Source organism: Dipodomys merriami, unplaced genomic scaffold (genome assembly GCF_024711535.1).
Source record: "Dipodomys merriami isolate MVZ:Mamm:240054 unplaced genomic scaffold, mDipMer1.0.p SCAF_34, whole genome shotgun sequence".
Taxonomy (NCBI): Eukaryota; Metazoa; Chordata; class Mammalia; order Rodentia; family Heteromyidae; genus Dipodomys; species Dipodomys merriami.
Genome location: NW_027204937.1, coordinates 14,805,947 through 14,822,490, shown reverse-complemented (window position 1 = coordinate 14,822,490; position 16,544 = coordinate 14,805,947). Strand labels below are relative to the sequence as shown.

General features: G+C 50.1%; 2 protein-coding genes across 4 annotated transcripts; one reads left to right on the top strand and one right to left on the bottom strand.

The window, feature by feature from the left end:
• The first annotated feature begins 468 nt into the window (after positions 1 to 468).
• LOC138803446 (transmembrane protein 125) lies at positions 469 to 3,534 on the top strand. Of its 2 annotated transcripts, none has more exons than XM_069987476.1 (3): positions 469 to 583; positions 1,773 to 1,918; positions 2,152 to 3,534. In XM_069987476.1, exon 3 carries the CDS (start codon positions 2,282 to 2,284, stop codon positions 2,933 to 2,935), a length of 654 nt encoding a protein of 217 aa, XP_069843577.1. In that variant the 5' UTR covers positions 469 to 583; positions 1,773 to 1,918; positions 2,152 to 2,281; the 3' UTR covers positions 2,936 to 3,534. The 2 variants fall into 2 exon arrangements, with proteins under 2 accessions (XP_069843577.1, XP_069843579.1); XM_069987478.1 differs by lacking the exon at positions 469 to 583 and adding an exon at positions 1,390 to 1,618.
• Positions 3,535 to 12,566: 9,032 nt separating this feature from the next.
• On the bottom strand, positions 12,567 to 15,994 carry LOC138803443 (type III endosome membrane protein TEMP-like). Of its 2 annotated transcripts, none has more exons than XM_069987470.1 (3): positions 15,716 to 15,994; positions 13,612 to 13,720; positions 12,567 to 13,472 (listed from the first exon to the last, which is right to left on the bottom strand). In XM_069987470.1, exons 2-3 carry the CDS (start codon positions 13,646 to 13,648, stop codon positions 13,150 to 13,152), a joined length of 360 nt encoding a protein of 119 aa, XP_069843571.1. In that variant the 5' UTR covers positions 13,649 to 13,720; positions 15,716 to 15,994; the 3' UTR covers positions 12,567 to 13,149. The 2 variants fall into 2 exon arrangements, with proteins under 2 accessions (XP_069843571.1, XP_069843572.1); XM_069987471.1 differs by lacking the exon at positions 15,716 to 15,994 and adding an exon at positions 15,587 to 15,667.
• Between the last annotated feature and the right edge of the window lie 550 nt (positions 15,995 to 16,544).

Below are 16,544 nucleotides of genomic sequence, written 5' to 3'. Positions count from 1 at the left end.
TTGAGGCTGTCATTGGATTTGAGGGACTAAACTCGGGAGCAGGAAGTCCATATTGGTGATTGAAGGGACTGGGTGGTTGGGGTACCACCTAAGGCCAGAGTCTGTTGACGTTAGGAGCTAGAGCTTGGATTTTAAACCAGATGAGGGAGGGATTGGGTTTGGGATTGGAACTGGGATGAAGGTGGAGGGGAGATTCCTAGGTAGGGCTTAGGACAAACATCTGGGGCTAGGGGAGGTCTCGATAGTGGAGCTGAAGCTAAAGTAGCTTTGCAGCTGGGAACTGGGCTAGAACTCAGGCTTTGGGGCAGCCAACCTTCTTGCCACCTTCCAGGTCCAGCCCTAACTGCAGCAGACAGAAGCCCCTCCCTTCCTAGGAATGTCTCTGCCCAGCCGAAGGAGCAGCGCCACGTCAGCCAATCGGCTCACGCCCTGCCCTAGAAACACCTGTTAATCCCGCTCCCTCCTGGCTCACCTGAGTGCAGGTTGGGTAGGCAGGTGAAGCGTCTCCACGGAAACGGAGCTAACGTGCTCCACCTGTCCAGCCCAGTCTTCTCAAATCGGATCCAGCACCTCCAGGCTCTTCGTAAGTGCCCTACACCCCCTCCCCGAACCCACCCCCGACTTTCTCCCACTCTTCCTCTGAGAACCTCCACCCCACCCCCAGCCTGGGCCGCTGTGCCAGTATACCTGTGCCAGCACTTTCAGACATGCAAACCACAGCCCAGGAGAATGCTGGGACTGACTCTGCACAGGGCCTCTCCCCTGTCTCCCCTGGGAGCGCCTGTACCTGCCCCACCCATACCTGCCCCACCCACTTTCGGTGCCCTTTTTAGGGACTGAGGAGGAGGCATACCCCTGTAGGGTATAAATCGTGCACAGCTATGTCCTTTCCTGGAGGGATCCAGGATCTCTGTCCTCTGCCCCATCCTGTTGCAGAGGTTCACTTAAAAAGCATACCTTGAGTCTCCCTCCTTGCTGACTGTCTCCCGTCTGTGACGATCATTGCCATTATCCTCACTTTGTAGATAAAGGAGACAGAGGGTCTAAGAAGAAAACTTCTGGGGCTTCCTGTCTTGCTCTAAGCACCTATCCTGGACTCCTAGGTCCCTGTTCTCAGCAACCCACAAACAGGCACCTTACGTGAACCAACAGGCCCCGCTTCCTTCTGTCTAGTGCAGAAGCAAAGTGGGCTCCTTGAAGGCAGAGCCCAAAGCCACTTTATTTTGGGGCAGTGTGAAGCATATGGACTGTCCTTTGGAGGACAGGTTAAATGAGTAACCACTGCTAGCTTCCTTTCATGGGAAGGGCTGGGCTGGGGTTCAAGTCCATAGCCCTCCCTTGGAGGCTGCACCAATTTGAAGAAATCATGGAGGAAGATGGCACCCAGGAAGGGAGCAGGAGAGGAGAGGGAACAATAGGGAACAGAAGGAGAAAGATCACGGGGTGGGGGTAGGGGGCTGTACAGACATGTTTAAAGGCAGGCCTAAGAGTGGCAGAGGGAGATGAGGAGTCTGGGAGGGTGGTGGTGCCACCCCAGATGAGGAACACACAAGAGGAGCAGGTATGGGGTAAGGTGACACCGTTTGGGCCGGGACCTGTTGCATCAGGGATGACTATGGTATGTAAAGACGCTATTTGGCTCAGGAAGGGGCTTTGGGCTGGGGCAAAGAATTTGGAACTGGCATCTTTTGTTGCCAGTCCAGCGTCTGATTGCTGGTTCCAGAAGGGTTAAGTAATCAACCCCCCTCCTTCCCCACAACTCCCTCACCCAGGCACCAGCAGTGACAGCTGAGGCCATGTGAGTCTGATCCTGAATGAGGCTTTATCTCTGGCTGTTCATCTCATCATCCACTGTGTCACCAGCTCCCTCGGGCCAGCCAGGATGGGACAGGCAGCCAAGAAAGCCAACGCCGGAGAGGTCAGGGGCTGGGCAAAGGGATTCCTTGGAGGGGAGAGGGGTTGCTCTGTGTGAGATGGAATTCTTCTGGGGTCACTAGAAATGCTTTCCCTAGGGGTGGTGCAGAGGCAGGGACTTTGGGGGACAGCATGGAACACTGGGGAAGATACTCAGGGCTCTTTCCCCCAAGGCTCCTGGGTGAGACCATGAGGGCTAGGGTGGGTGGAGATAACACTATGATCCCACCCCTGCAGGTGATGGTACCCGCAGCCTGGACTGAGAAAGGAACAAGACCTGCGGCCTGTAGCTGCAAAGCAGGTGGTGGGGTCACCCGGCCATGAGCTGCACCCTCTGAGGACCGACGCTGCCCCTGCCTGACCAAGCATGTCAGAACAAGCTCAAGCCCCAACGGGCCAAGGACTGCCCCCCGATGTGCTGGCAGAGCAGGTGGAGCTATGGTGGTCGCAGCAACCCCGGCGCTCACTTCTGTGTTTCTCTGTGGCTGTGGGCCTTGTGGCTGGCTGTGGGGCAGGCGGTGTGGCACTGCTGTCCTCCACCAGCAGCCGCTCCGGAGAATGGCGCCTAGCCGTGGGCACTGTGCTCTGCCTCCTGGCCCTGCTGGTTCTAGTAAAGCAGCTGATGAGCTCGGCCGTACAGGACATGAACTGCATCCGCCAGGCCCACCATGTAGCTCTGCTTCGCAGTGGGGGAGGGGCTGATGCTCTTGTGGTACTGCTCAGTGGCCTCGTATTGCTTGTCACTGGCTTGACCCTGGCTGGACTGGCTGCTGCTCCTGCCCCGGCTCGGCCACTGGCTGCCATGCTGTCTGTGGGCATTGCCCTGGCTTCCCTGGGCTCACTCTTGCTGCTGGGTCTGCTGCTATATCAGGTGGGTGTGAGTGGACACTGCCCTGCCATCTGTGAGACCCCCTCCACCTACAGTGGCCACAGCGGCAACAGCAGCATCTTCAGCATCTCAGGACAGCTATCTTCTGGTCAGCGACATGAGACCACCTCCAGCATTGCCAGCCTCATCTGACAAAGCCAGGACCCTCCTTCCCATGGCCTGCCTCAGTGTCCCCAGAACCATACCAGGTCATGCCTGGGTACATGAATAATATGTGTGCATGTGTGTGACAGTGTACATGCGTCTCAGCACGGGGTCAGTTCTTCTATGGGATTGCATGCTGTCCGATTAGGAGGCCATCTGTGTACCTACACCACCACACCAGGCAAGGTTAGTGTGTCTCCTTGGAACTGAGGGTTTGTATCTGTGAACTGTCATTCTGCCTGTCTGGGGTCTCTGAGTAGGGAAATCCTTGAAGATCCCTAAACTGCAGCCTTGACCCATAACACCATTAGGGATTTTCATGAGGATGGCTGTTGTCCACTTAGAACTGTATGGTTCACTGGGAACCATGACTGGAGGCAAAGCTGGAGGGACATGGGCTCCAGAAGGAGATAGGCCTAAATTGGAATCCCCCTCTAGAGCCTACAGCTGGGACCTCAGGACTAAGCCTCTGTGGCTTCAATGTCTTGATGATCATTTCACCATTGTTTATGAGGATTAAATGTCATCATGAATGGAGGGATTGGGCTCTTGACAGATGTGCAATAAAATGATAGCTGCTATTGTCATCACGTCATCTTCACCTCACCCTCTCACCTCGGAGACCTTCCTTCCCTCTACTCCACCCCTATCTTGTCCATGGCTAGCTCTTTGCTTCCACCTTAGCTTATCAATGCTGCCTTTAAGATGTCTTCAGCCAGGCCTCAGGTGTCTTCTCCTCTCAGGGAATAAGGAGCAATAAGGGGAGAAGAGAAAATGGCTTTGTGGATACACAGGTTTGGGAAAACAGTGGGTTTCTAGTCCCAGAGACAGGGATGGGGAGCCTGAGTCCATCACACTTGTTCCCTCTCTGGTTCAAAAAGGAGACTCAAGCAGGAATCATTACCAATATTTTCTCTAGAGACAGCACCTCCCTTACATTGCCTGTCTTCTGCCTGTCCCCTAAGAATGGCAGGAGGCTGCATCCGACTGAGTGGATGCCACTGCAGGCAAGGCCAGAGTCAGACTTCCCCCCAGAAGGATGTAGGATGGAGCATATGGCAGGTGCTGCCAGTGGGCCTACTTCACTGAACAGTGCAAGTTGGCATCTGTTTACTTAAGAATACATGAGACAGGGGCTGGGAATGTGGCTTAGTGGTAGGGTGCTTGCCTAGAATGCATGACGTCCTGGGTTCAATTCCTCAGTACCTCATAAAGAGAAAAAGCTGAAAGAAGTCCTGTGGCCCAAGTGGTAGAGTGCTAGCCTTGAGCAAAAGAAGCTCAGATACAGTGCCCAGGCCTGGAGTTCAAGCCCCAAGACTGGCAAAAAAGAAAATAAAAGGAAAAGAAGACATGAGGCAGATGGAGAGTGCTGTGCTGATATACAGGCATGACAGAAACACTTCTGCATCCTCCATTGCTAAAGCAGACCCATTGGCCCCTCCTTGCAGCTAGCTTGATAGTCATGTCACTAAACCCCTGTTAGGTCTGCATCACAGCCAACGGTCCACTGCTCACTCGCTCTCTGTCTCTGTCTCTCTCAGCTACCTCCTGACCATACCTCCCACTATTGTCTTCACCACCCTTGTCACTTGGTTAAGATTCTTGGTTCACCATTTCACCCATTCTTTGACAGGTTCTTTATTCCATTACTCTTATTTAACCCCTGCTCTTGGACTCCACTCTTCCCTTTAAAACACACACACACACACACACACACACACACACACACACACACACACACACACACACACACACACACACACTCCGGGGATCAATCCACTATCTGTTTTTCTGTAACACTCCCACTCCAGCCTCCAGTGAGAAGTTGCTGAACAAATCAGCACTAGATTTGCTTCCTCTCCCCAACAATCTCGACAGCTGTCTCAGACCCCCACCTCAAGAGAAAATGAGAGTGTGGAGTAGGAGCCTTCCTCTGTTACTCCTGTGTGCCAAGTGGCTTTGTCAGCCCAGCGAAGGAATGCAGGCTTTGTTCTAGAACAATGAAAAACATGGAGAGATTTTAACTAAGCCTGTACAATGGCCAGAATAGGTTTAGACTGTGCTGGCAGCTGTGTGGGCCTACAGATTGGATCTTAAGAAAAAAAAGGAGAAGAAATGGCCAAACAACCATTGCCTTGCCCCTGAGGGATGAGAGGATGAGAAGAGCCCAGAAGGAAAGAATAGCAGGAGGCTGAGCCCAGAGACAAGAGGACCTTGGCTCTTGGAAGACACTACAGTGGGCTGATGAGGCTGGGAAGAGAGGTAAGAAGTCAGGCTGGAAAGGTGTATCAGGCCAGTCTCGGGGCTTCAGAGACCCCTAGCAGATGGGCTAATTTCTTACAGTCAAAAAGAAGTCAGGGGAGGATTTATTTTTAGTTTTTATTGTTAGGTAGAGAAATGGTCTGGTCAGAACTATGTTTACCAATGATCATGCCTCTTGTAAAGAATGAATTGGAAGGCACAAAAACAGGAGCAGAGAAATGCATTGGAAAATTAATATATAGTCCCAACATGAGATATTAGAGCTTAGATTAGGCATGGCTACTGGCATAGAGATTCAATGAGTTCAAGAGATGGGAACTCTAGTCTCTGTGACTGATGGGAAGCTTTTTTAGATGGGAGAAATGTGACTGGTTAAGCATTGATCAAAGAAGGGTTGAAGATACAAGGTAAAGGTGTCATTGATCCTAAGTGGCTGCCCCATCACATGCCAATACATTCTCATACCAGCCAGAAAGGAAAAAAGAAAAAGAATCCCACACTTCTTTGTGATAAGGACACACTATCCGAATATATATGTACACATATGAATGAAATAAAATGTAGTCTTTATAAGTTTTTTAAAACATAGAAAGAAGTTAAAGTCCCTGAGCAGGTGGTGAAGGGTGGAAGGAACCAAGACATAGGGTAGAAAGACTGGGCTTGCAGCTCTATTTTGAAAGAAAGAAGGAAGAATATGGTTACATGTAACTTTGTGGATTTTGAGGGAGGTCCTAGGCAACAGGTTTTGTCTCTACAAGGTGGAAGCAGAGAGAATAGAGCACCACACAGAGCTGTTATGGAGGAGGGAGAGGGATCTGACCAAGAAAGCAGCAAGAGTCCTGGAAGTTTTGAGAGCCCTGTGGGAAGTGGGAATGGACATTACCAGAGGCTCGGGACAGTTGGCATGTACTGGTGAAACAATGGGCCAGGGAAACTTAGGGTATTGGCAAGGGTGGATGCAATGATGGACCTTGAAATACATATTGGTATTGAGAGAAACAGTAAGCCAAATCTAGAGAAGCAACATAAGGTAGTCTGGACTTAGAAACTCCTATCAGGTGACAAATGATATAGATAGAGGTAACTATGTCTTCTTAGTCTCAGATCCTCAGCTATGTCACTTGGATGTATGGATGCAGAATAAGATCTAGGAACCCCCCAAATCTGATTAAGTCTAGCTGGTCTTTACATCATACCCACCCATGAGTCCTCCCAAGGCAAGCCTTCTCAAATTCTGTGTCTAGTACAAGGGCCAGAGATGCCTGATTGTTCTCCTGGTCCTGTGATACTGTCTTGGGCATAGCTTTGGAAATCATCCCACAGGCCCGAAAGAACACAGACATTGGAAGGCCAGGCCTGGCTAGGATATAGCTGATCATTTCTAACTTCTCAACCTCCCCTCCCCAAGCCTGGATTTTGCACCCTGAAATTCCTGGGCTCCCATTCACTGGGTGGAGGAGTTCACACCGGCAAAGTGGGAACCAGCCCAACTTGCCAGGAGGTTTCTTGTATGAGTCAATTTTATCCTTACTTTAAGGTGCGCTATTGGTGTTATTGCTGGGTGAAGCAGTTCACATATCTGAGCCTCAGTGTTTCAAGCTACAAAGCAAGGTTGCCTTCCCAATGAGCTGTTGATTGTGACAAAATACTAGCACATCCTGTAGCTGATGTTATTTTTTTCCCACAACATCAGAAGTTTTTCATGTTTGTTTTCCCCTTAAATCCTTTGCTATCCTGACCAGATCTTCCAACCTGAGTCCTGGGAAATAAAGAAATTCAAATCTCCAGCCTGAAGTAAAATAGGACCAAGATTTGGCAAGTTCTTTCCTCAGGATTAAGGCTGGCTACCTGTAGTGAGGAGCCATTGTCTGGAAGTGTGGATGGAGAGGGATTTGCAGAGTGCTTGTAGAGTACTTGTGCTGTTCAAGTACACACACATAGAACTCAAGTAGTCCTGCTAATGATCCTGTGATCTCCATTCCATTGAGAAGTCAGAGCATGGAGAAGTTAAGTAACTTGCCCAATATGATGTTGCTGGAGCTTCTCAAACTTCTTATATATGTCTTTTGTGATACCTCCCCATTCACACACAGGACACAGGATATGGCCATGCCTGTAAGAGACATCCAGAATGCTAGGCTGTCCTCTGAAGTCTCAATTAGGGTCCCCAGATCAGGGCAATGATAGCTGCTAAGAGCCAAGCTGGGGTCTGGATCTAAGGCAGGAAAGAAACAGACCAGACAGCTGGTTGAGTTGAATGCCAAACCTCCCAGAAATTCTAGTACTCTTGATCCACTGAGTCTATGGACTCAGGTCAAGCTCCTTCCTTGTGCCAGGGGCCAGGCATGCTGAACACAGCAAGAACAGATTCTCCTGAGGAATCAATGAAGCCTGGAATGACAGGGTCCAAGGTTCTGTGATTCCAGAGTCCTACTCTGCCAGGCTTGGCATCCAGCAGGTTCTGAAGGAACTCTTGCTTGTAGACCCTCATAGAGTATGGGCAGGTGCTAGAATAGGATCTGGCCTTTCCCTTCTTCTGGGGGTCTAACATAGTTCCCAAAGGGTATGTGAACATGGGGACAAGCAGAATCATTCTCAAACACAGCCTGAACACAAGAAGGTCCTGCTGGGGTCGGAGTCAAGGGAGCTGAAGGAGTGGAGGCAGGCCCAACTGTGTTTACAGCAGCTTCTTTCTCAGCCACCAAGATCTGCCCTTAGAGTCCTCCTCCAGGGTTTCAGGCTGTGAGGCAGCTTCCATTCTTCCAGTGCCTTCAACAATCAAACCAGCTATGGAACTCAGGAACGACTGCTGATTTGGGCCACATGAGCCAGGCTCTCCTCCTCTCTAGCTTCTAGTTTCCCCTGCCAGGTTCCACACAGGACCAACCCTCAGGAAATTCCTTGTATTGTAATAACCTGCAAGCAAGGAAATACACGGAGGCACAGTTAAAGATGACAAAGGAGACGGGCGCTGGTGGCTCACGCCTGCTAATGATGCTAAGATCTGAGGATCGTGGTTCAAAGCCAACCTGGGCAGGAAAGTCCGTGAGACTCTTATCTCCAATAAACCACCAGAAAACCAGAAGTGGTGCTGTGGCTCAAGTGGTAGAGCACTCAGCTTGAGCTGAAGAGCTGAGGGACAGCGCCCAGGCCCAGAGTTCAAGCTCCACAACCGACCAAAAAAAAACCAAAAACAAAAAACTGACAAAGGAGTTTTATTAGTCAGTCTGCAACCCTGTCCTGGTTTACCTCAGAACTAGGAGCACCTGCAACCTCCAAGGGGGCAAGTTTTTTTTTTTCCTTTTTCCTCCATCCCATAGGCCTCTCCACTCTCTGCAGGGCTCTCTGCTCTTTGCAGGCCTCTCTGATCTCCGCAGTCCTTTCTCAGCGGGCCTCTCCACCTCTCTATTGTTCTTTCCAATTTCTTCGGGCCTCTCTACAGGCCTCTCCACTCTCCACAGGCCTCTCCACTCTCCACAGGTCTCTTCACCTCCCCGATCTCCACAGGCCTCTCCATTCTGCGCAGGTCTCTTCACCTCTCCGATCTCCACAGGCCTCTCCACTCTGCGCAGGCCTCTCAGCCTTGTGTGGCCCCCTCCACCCAGGCCTCTTTTCCGGCCCAGATCTCCTCAAGCCTGAGGAGAGCCCAGGCCCTGCTTCACTCCCTGAGGCACCTTGCCACGTTATATCTTGGGGTGTCCCCTCTCTATATTCCTTCCCCGGACCCCCCTCCTCCCTATATCTGGTGGCCCACTCCCCTCAAGCCTCCCTTTGGCCCCCTGCCCCTCAGCAGCCTGGCGTGTGTGGTGATGACATCAGCGTGGGGGCGGGACTTCCTGCCCTGAGTTAGTTTTTTCCCTATGTTGAGGCTAGACATTAGCAGTATTGCTGGGCAAAGCAGGCAAAGGTGCAGCTAGTGTTTGACCCATTACAGAAGTATGGAGGTACTCAGTCATTCCCTAAATACACCTGTCCTTTGAAATCCAATATGACAGAGAATGAGATCACAGACATCCAAACCTTCATATATAAAATGTCATGGCATTTGCATACAGCCTACACACATACTCCAACCTTCTTTAAACCATCCCTCACTTATAATGCCTGATACAATGCCTACTCATCATTCCATTCACATAGATTTAGCATAGTACTTGGCTCATGACAAATGCAAGCTTTATTCTTCAGACTTTTCTGGAATTTTTGAATAAGAAAAAGGTGGTTTTGGGTTTTTTTTAAATGGTACTGGGGTTTGAACTCAGGTCCTTATGCTTGCAAGGCAAGCACTCCACCACTTGAGTTCTAAGGGTACAAAATTTGACCTTCAGCCAGAGATCTGCTTCCTGCCTTCCAGGAGAGCTGCCCCTTTGATTCTGTGCAACAGCCAGGATTCCCCTCCTAAAATTCTTTGAAATTAAACTCAAGTCTCTATCTTAAGATTTCCCCTCCCACCCCCACAAAGCCAGGCACAAGTAGCTCATGCCTATAATCCTAGCTACTCAGGAGGCTGAGTTCTAAGGATTGTGGTTCAAAGCCACCCCAGGCAGGAAAGTCTGGAAGACTCATATCTCTAATTAACCACCAGAAAATGGAAGTAAAACTGTGGCTGAAAGCGGTAGCCTTGAGCTTTGAGCCACAGCCTTGTGCTTTTGTCCAGGGTCAACCTCAAACTGTAATCCTCTGACATCTGCCCCCCAAGTAGCTGGGATTATAGGGTTATACCTCCAAGTGTAGCCTCCCAAATATTAATAACCCATGGTTGGTTGATTCATCTGATGACAAACCCTGAGATGAGGTCCTTATTCCATTCTAAGCACCTGCTCTTAGCCCCTCCCCGGGAATCTCATCCACTCCTGTGTTCAGTGACCATGTTGCCAAGCATCTCCAAACACATGTCCTCCTCCTCTATGAACTCTTGGCATCTCCCCCTCAAAAATCCTGCATCCAGTACCATCCCCTCAACTTGCTCTTCTCACTGCACCCAGCTGAGGATCTAAAAACCAAAGCAGTTGTGTAATGCCTTCCCAGCTCCCCAAATCCAAAGTCAAGTTCTGTCCATCCTGCCTCCTTCCTGTGTCTGGAGTCTCTATTCTTTGTACCCTGCCTTAGTCAGATCTTGCTACCTTTGGTTCATTTCTGCACAGTGACCATAATGATTTTTCTATCATGATTTTATCTCTCTTGTAACAAAAAAAATGTAAGTCCACAGTTACTCTCAGGGTGGAGTGTGAGCTCTGCACCTGTTTGTAAGGTCCTAAGGCCTCCTCAGACCCTGCACTCCAATCCTCCCAAACTTCTCTTTCTTAAGCCTTTTCTGCATCAGTCACTCTCTTGATTTCCTTCTCTGCCAGCTCTTCCCTCAAAGGCTGATACTGCACCCCAAGGAAGAATGTGAGGGCAGCTACCCAGCTCCTGAGGATTTCTATCTTCTTATCTGAGAATGATGTGGAATGAAAGGTGAAATTTCCTATGTATTCCATATATTCTAAGGCCCTGGCCTTAGTTGATTGGACCCTTTGGTGAATACTTGATCCATATTTGACCAAACACAGTCTCTTACCTGAGTGCTTAAACTTGAAATCCAGGGCTTGGGAGTCCTACACATAGAAAGTCACATGGAGGGGCTGGGAAGGTGGCTCAGTGGTAGAGCGCTTGCCTTGCATGCCTGAGGCCCTGGGTTCGATCCCTCAGCACCACATAAGCAAAAAGAAAAAAAGCCGGAAGTGGCGCTGTGGCTCAAGTGGTAGAGCGCTAGCCTTGAGCTGAAGAGCTGAGGGACAGCGCCCAGGCCCAGAGTTCAGGCCCCATGACCGGACCCAAAAAAAAAAAAAAGTCACATGGAGAACCCCTAAGCAATAAGGTTCTAGGGGTACAAAGCCTAACCTTCAGCCACAGAGATCTACTTCCTGCCTTCCAGGAGAGCTGCCCCTTTGATTGTGTGTAACAGCCAGGATTCCCCTCCTAAAATTCTTTGAAATTAAACTCAAGTCTCCATCTTAAGATCCTCCCTCCTACCCCCCACCACCCACCAAAAGCCGAGCACCAGTGGCCCATGCCTGTAATCCTAGCTTCTCAGGAGGCTGAGATCTGAGGATTGCAGTTCAAAGGCACCCCAGACAGGAAAGTCCATGAGAATCATATCTCTAATTAACCACCAGAAAACCAGAAGTAGAGCTGTGGCTGAAAGTGGTAACCTTGAGCACAAAAGCTCAGGACAGTGCCCAGGCCCTGAGTTCAAGCCCCATGACTGACACACACAAAAAACATTTTGCCCCGTTGCTCAGTCTCCCTCCAGCAACTGTGACTCTGTCCTTCCCTTCTCCTTCATCAAGATTCTTGGTAAAAAAAAAAAAAAAAAATTGGGCACTGGTGGCTCACAGCTGTAATCCTGGCTACTCAGGAGGCTGAGACCTGAGGATCGGGGTTCAAGCCAGCCCAGGCAGGAAAGTCCATGAGACTCTTATCTACAATTAACCACCAGAAAACTGGAAGTGGTGCTGTGGCTCAAGTGGTAGAGCACAAGTAGTAGAGCTGAAGGGCTCAGGGACAGTGCTCAGGCCTAGAGTTCAAGCCTCACGACCAACAAAGGAAGAAGAAGGAGGAGGAGGAGGAGGAGAAGGAGGAGGAAGGAGGAGGAGGAGGAGGAGGAGGAGGAGGAGGGGAGGAGGAGGAGGAGGAGGAGGAGGAGGAGGAGGAGGAGGAGGAGGAGGAGGAAGAAGAAGAAGAAGAAGAAGAAGAAGAAGAAGAGGAAGAATATTCTTGGTAAAGTTTTCGAGATATCTTCTACTTCCTCACCTTCATCTTTTCCTTAAGTGCACAGTCACCAAAATCCACAAATGTTCAAGTTCCCTATCTAAAATAGTACATTATTTATATATAACTTACACAAACACTCCCTTACACTTTAAACCATCTCTAGATTACTTGTAATGTCTGTAGCAGTACCCACACGTAATTTCATTTGCATGGATTCAGCATAGTTTGGGCACATGGCAAATACAAGTTTTACTCTTTGAATGTTTCCCCAAATATTTCTGACCTATGTTGGTTGAACACATGGGTGCAGAACCCATGGAAGACTGACTGTAGGAAGGGTTGACTGTAATTAGCATCCATCTTGTCAGTCTTGGTATATACAACTTGGGGCCTTAGAGAGCTCAAAGTTTATCTGTAGGAACAGGCCTGGTGAGGGGCAGGTCCCAGTGGTCATAAACTAAGATGTGGCCAGGGCAATATGGAGAAACTGATAGGGTGTGACCGAGGGAGAAGGTAATGTAGGAGAGGAAGTCTAGGGAAAGTCTTTCAGCTGAATGATAAAATCTGGTGTAGGAAAAATGCACATGGTGATTTCTTATTTTTAATTAAAAATGAAAATCAATTTATTCCTCTATAAAACATAATATTATATATAACCAGATTATCCACTTCATTGATAAGAAAATTTTCAGTAAGAAACTTGGCACTGGTTTCTACCCGCTTGAATGTGTCCTCCAGGCACATGTGAAATACATTTGAAAGGCAGGCCCAGGGGCCCAGGGGTCAGGAGGCCAGGGACTGACATTAGAAGGGTAGGGCTCCCCAGGCAGGGGGAACAAGGTAAACAACTACATGGCACATAAACCGTTAAGTAGGGAGTGTAGTGAGGAGGCACAAAAGGAGAACAACAGGCCAATCCAGGCCTGATCATAGAGGCTTTTCCTCCATACTCTTCTGCTGTTAGGCTTTATCCTAGGAAAAGCAGGAAGCCACTGAGAGTTATTGAGCAAGAGCAGGTCATTGACACTTTGGTGGACAGTGACAGGAAATGGAGGATTGTTCTGCCCCTGGTCAACCTTTAGGCCCTAGCTACCTTTGTCCCTGAGATCTGAGATGCCCACATAGCATCCACTGTCCTTAAAACATCAGAGATGGAAGGAAGGGCAATGTCCGAAGATCGAAGATCAGAGAGAGAAGTGGTCCCTGCTTCCTTCTGTCTCCAGTTCACCAGCCCCAGGTTGGATATAATTGTCTTCAATGAAGCCATCATCATCCTCATCTTCACCCACCACTGGACGGTCTCCACCCCTAGTCCTGGGCAGAGGGCGATGCTGGTAGCTGGCACGGTATCGGCGGCAGACATGGCATTTGGCAGCAAGTGCGATGAGGAGAGAGAGGAATACGGCCCCTAGCACAACCCCTACTAGTACTGGCCATGCCCGGCCCCCGCTGCTGGGCTCAGGGGTCATAGCTGATGCTGTGGGGAGCACTGATGGCCCCTCCTGGGCTGCGGAGAAAAGGACAGCATTATAGTCCCCAGCTGATGCTGCCAGGAAAAACTAATCAAAATGCAGGCAAAACCCTTTTCCCAATCCCACCAGCTAAGGGGACCCATCCTCTCATTAGCCACCCACGCTGCTACTCACTTTGGTTTGCCTCACTCATGGAGTGGCCTGATGACATCAGGGAACTTTCGCTTCTACCAGCCCAGGCTCCAGAGAGACCCCAGATGCCCGGCAGATGTAGGGCAAAAGTCTAGAAAATACACAGAGGCATAGGGGTCAGGGACAGCCAGAGGATCCACAATTCAGGCCATACTCACAGCCACATCTGGCACTACACAGATGCTGATGGCTGGGCCACTGCCCATTTGTCCAGAGAAAAGAAAAAGCTGAGTGCACAGAAACTGGCTCTGCCTTTCTAAGGGATGGTTGCTGGGCTTAGTTCTAGAAACTTGTAAAACAAATACATTCTGATGCTCTTAATGACAATTCCTGAAGGCTCAGACATCATGTAACACACACACACACACACACATTGTGCATATAAACACTACCCCACCTTATAGATGAGGACACGAAGGCCAGAAAGGTGAACAGACCCAACCAAAGCCCTCAAACTTGAACCCAGGCCAATCTGCCATGCTGCCTGTTAATGGGAGATCTGGCAGAGGCAGATCCTGGCTCCCAAGATTAGACAACAATTTTGGGGGACACTGAGGAGAAGGATACAAGTCCCTCCGAGGACAGAGATCTTAGATACAGCCAGAGCAACCCAGAGGGGCAAGGGCACTGCCACACACCTCTACCCTCAGCCCTTGCAGCAGCGCCTTCAATACTTAAACCCACAGGAGGCCTACACTGCACCATAAAGGGAAAGTTTATACCAGAGATTATCCCAGCCAGGACTGCCTTAAGCAGGAAATGATGGGGCTGAGGATCACCTAGGCTGGGCACCCTGGAGGGAAGCACCTGAGTCAGGTGACTAGCTAGAGAAGCTCATGTAGGTTTGGGCACCCCAGGAAGAATGGCACCTGAGTCAAAGGTATGGGAGAGACACACCTCAATGTACCAGAGAAGGGACAGCTAGGGCTGGGCTGTACTTAGGGATCCATGCAGCAGAGCAGCCCAGCTAGGGAAGCACCTACAGAGAAGCACCCAGTGTCGGGAGTACCCAGGCTATCCTATGCGTTAATAGAGATTCAGAGTGACACCTTTGTTCCCCACACTCAACCAGCTTTCCAGCCCCCAACTATGGAAAATACTTCCAGCTATCCACCCCTCCCCCACCCACAAGCCACCATCCCCTTTTCCCTCAAGCCACTATCTCCTAACTGGTCTTTCCTGACCTCTAGTCCATTCCCCAGAGCAACTCTGACCCTAACACATGCTTTAAAAAAAGAAAAATCTTTCCAGAACCTTTCCATGGCCCTCAGCAATGCGGTTGTTTTTTTTTTTTTTTTTTTTTTTGGTTCCTACCCTATCTTGAGGCCTTGTAATCCATCATGGAGCCCTCAGGCCAAACTTCTTCCTAGATTCCTAGATTCCAAAGGCTCCACACTCTCATTATTTCTCTTTCTTTCTCTTCCTCGCCAGCCCCAACTTGCTCTCCAGGAGACTACTCCTCGCCTCAGGTTTTTGAGTCTTCATCTCTCAGGACCAACACAAACCATCCTAATCATGGTTGCCCAAGGATTCCCCTGGGTGACCTCTGCTTGTTCTACCCAGTCAGCTACCAGTCAAAATGGGCCACTGTCAGTTTCCTGAGAGCCAGGACCAGGCTGACTGATGTGTGGTCAGTGCTGCAGGCAGAGCTGGGCACAGGTGAGTGAAATTAATGGAGGAAAGGGGAGAGTGAATGAATATGGGAGGAAATGCTTTACAAAGGAGAGACACATTGGTCATTCATCCATTTGCAAAGCACTAAGCATGAGAGTTCATTACCTTGAAAGGAACCAAATCCAATTAGAATTTCTTTTTTAGTGTACAGCTATTCCTTTTCTCCCTGTAAATTCTTCCAAAAGATTCCCGTATATACACACGTTAGATACATTCCCCAAACGACTGAACTCACAGCCCATACTGTCCTGTGCCCATACCCCCTACACACACACACACACACCTACAGATCCTGGCCCACGCAGATCTGTAGTGTTTGTTTTTTTTCTCCTGCTATTTCCAGCAGCCTTTGGGGATCCCTGGGGCTCTCCCACGCCCCCTCCCAACGTCTCCCCCCACCCCTGCTCCCCACCTTCAGGAACTGTGCACAGGCGGTGGAGGTGGCTTCCGGCTGGGCGGGCAGAACGTGGACAGGTGGGCGGGCTGCCGCGGGCTGACTCACCTGCGGACGCAGTGGGCGGGGCGGAAGTGCAGGTGCGCGGAGGGCTGAGCATCCGGGAGGCGGGCAGCGCCTCGGGAAGGGAGGACTCTTACTTACTACATCTTCCCAGCTCTTTATGGGTGAAGGCGCACCCTGCCCACGGGGTGGACAGTTGGTACATCTGGGGTGCAGAGGCGACCTAGAAGGGGCCTAGCCGGCAGCGGCTCAGGCTGGTTGCCCTGATAAACAAGTGAATTTCCGGTGACTGAGGGTACAAAGTTCGCAGTGGAAGGGAGAGTTTTGCAGGCCGCGGCCGGCGGTGGACCGGAACCGCAGGGGAAGCCGAGGGCATTCTTCCCAGGCAAAGCCGGAAGCCCACGGACACTCCAGTATTCCCCATGAACAGGTGTGTGTATGAATCCCTGGATTTTCAAGCTTCCTGGGTCCCTGCCAGAAGGCTCTGAACCTCTCCCAAGTGCTTGCCTACCTTTCACCTGGCTCTTCATCCCTGGGCCCGGTGCCACTTGTCTGTCCTTCAAGATACAGAGCAAGAGTCACCTTCTCAGGTGACATTGATCAAGACACACTGTACCTATAGACTGATTTGTTTCATTGAAACCTTTTTGTACAACGACTTAAATATAATGAAAAAGGAAGTGGAGGAGGAGGTGAGGAAGAAGAAAAAGAAGTCACCTTCTCTGAACTCTTTACCCTGGCAAGCCCTACCTGGTTTAAGTGCTGGGTACTCTGTGGATACCTT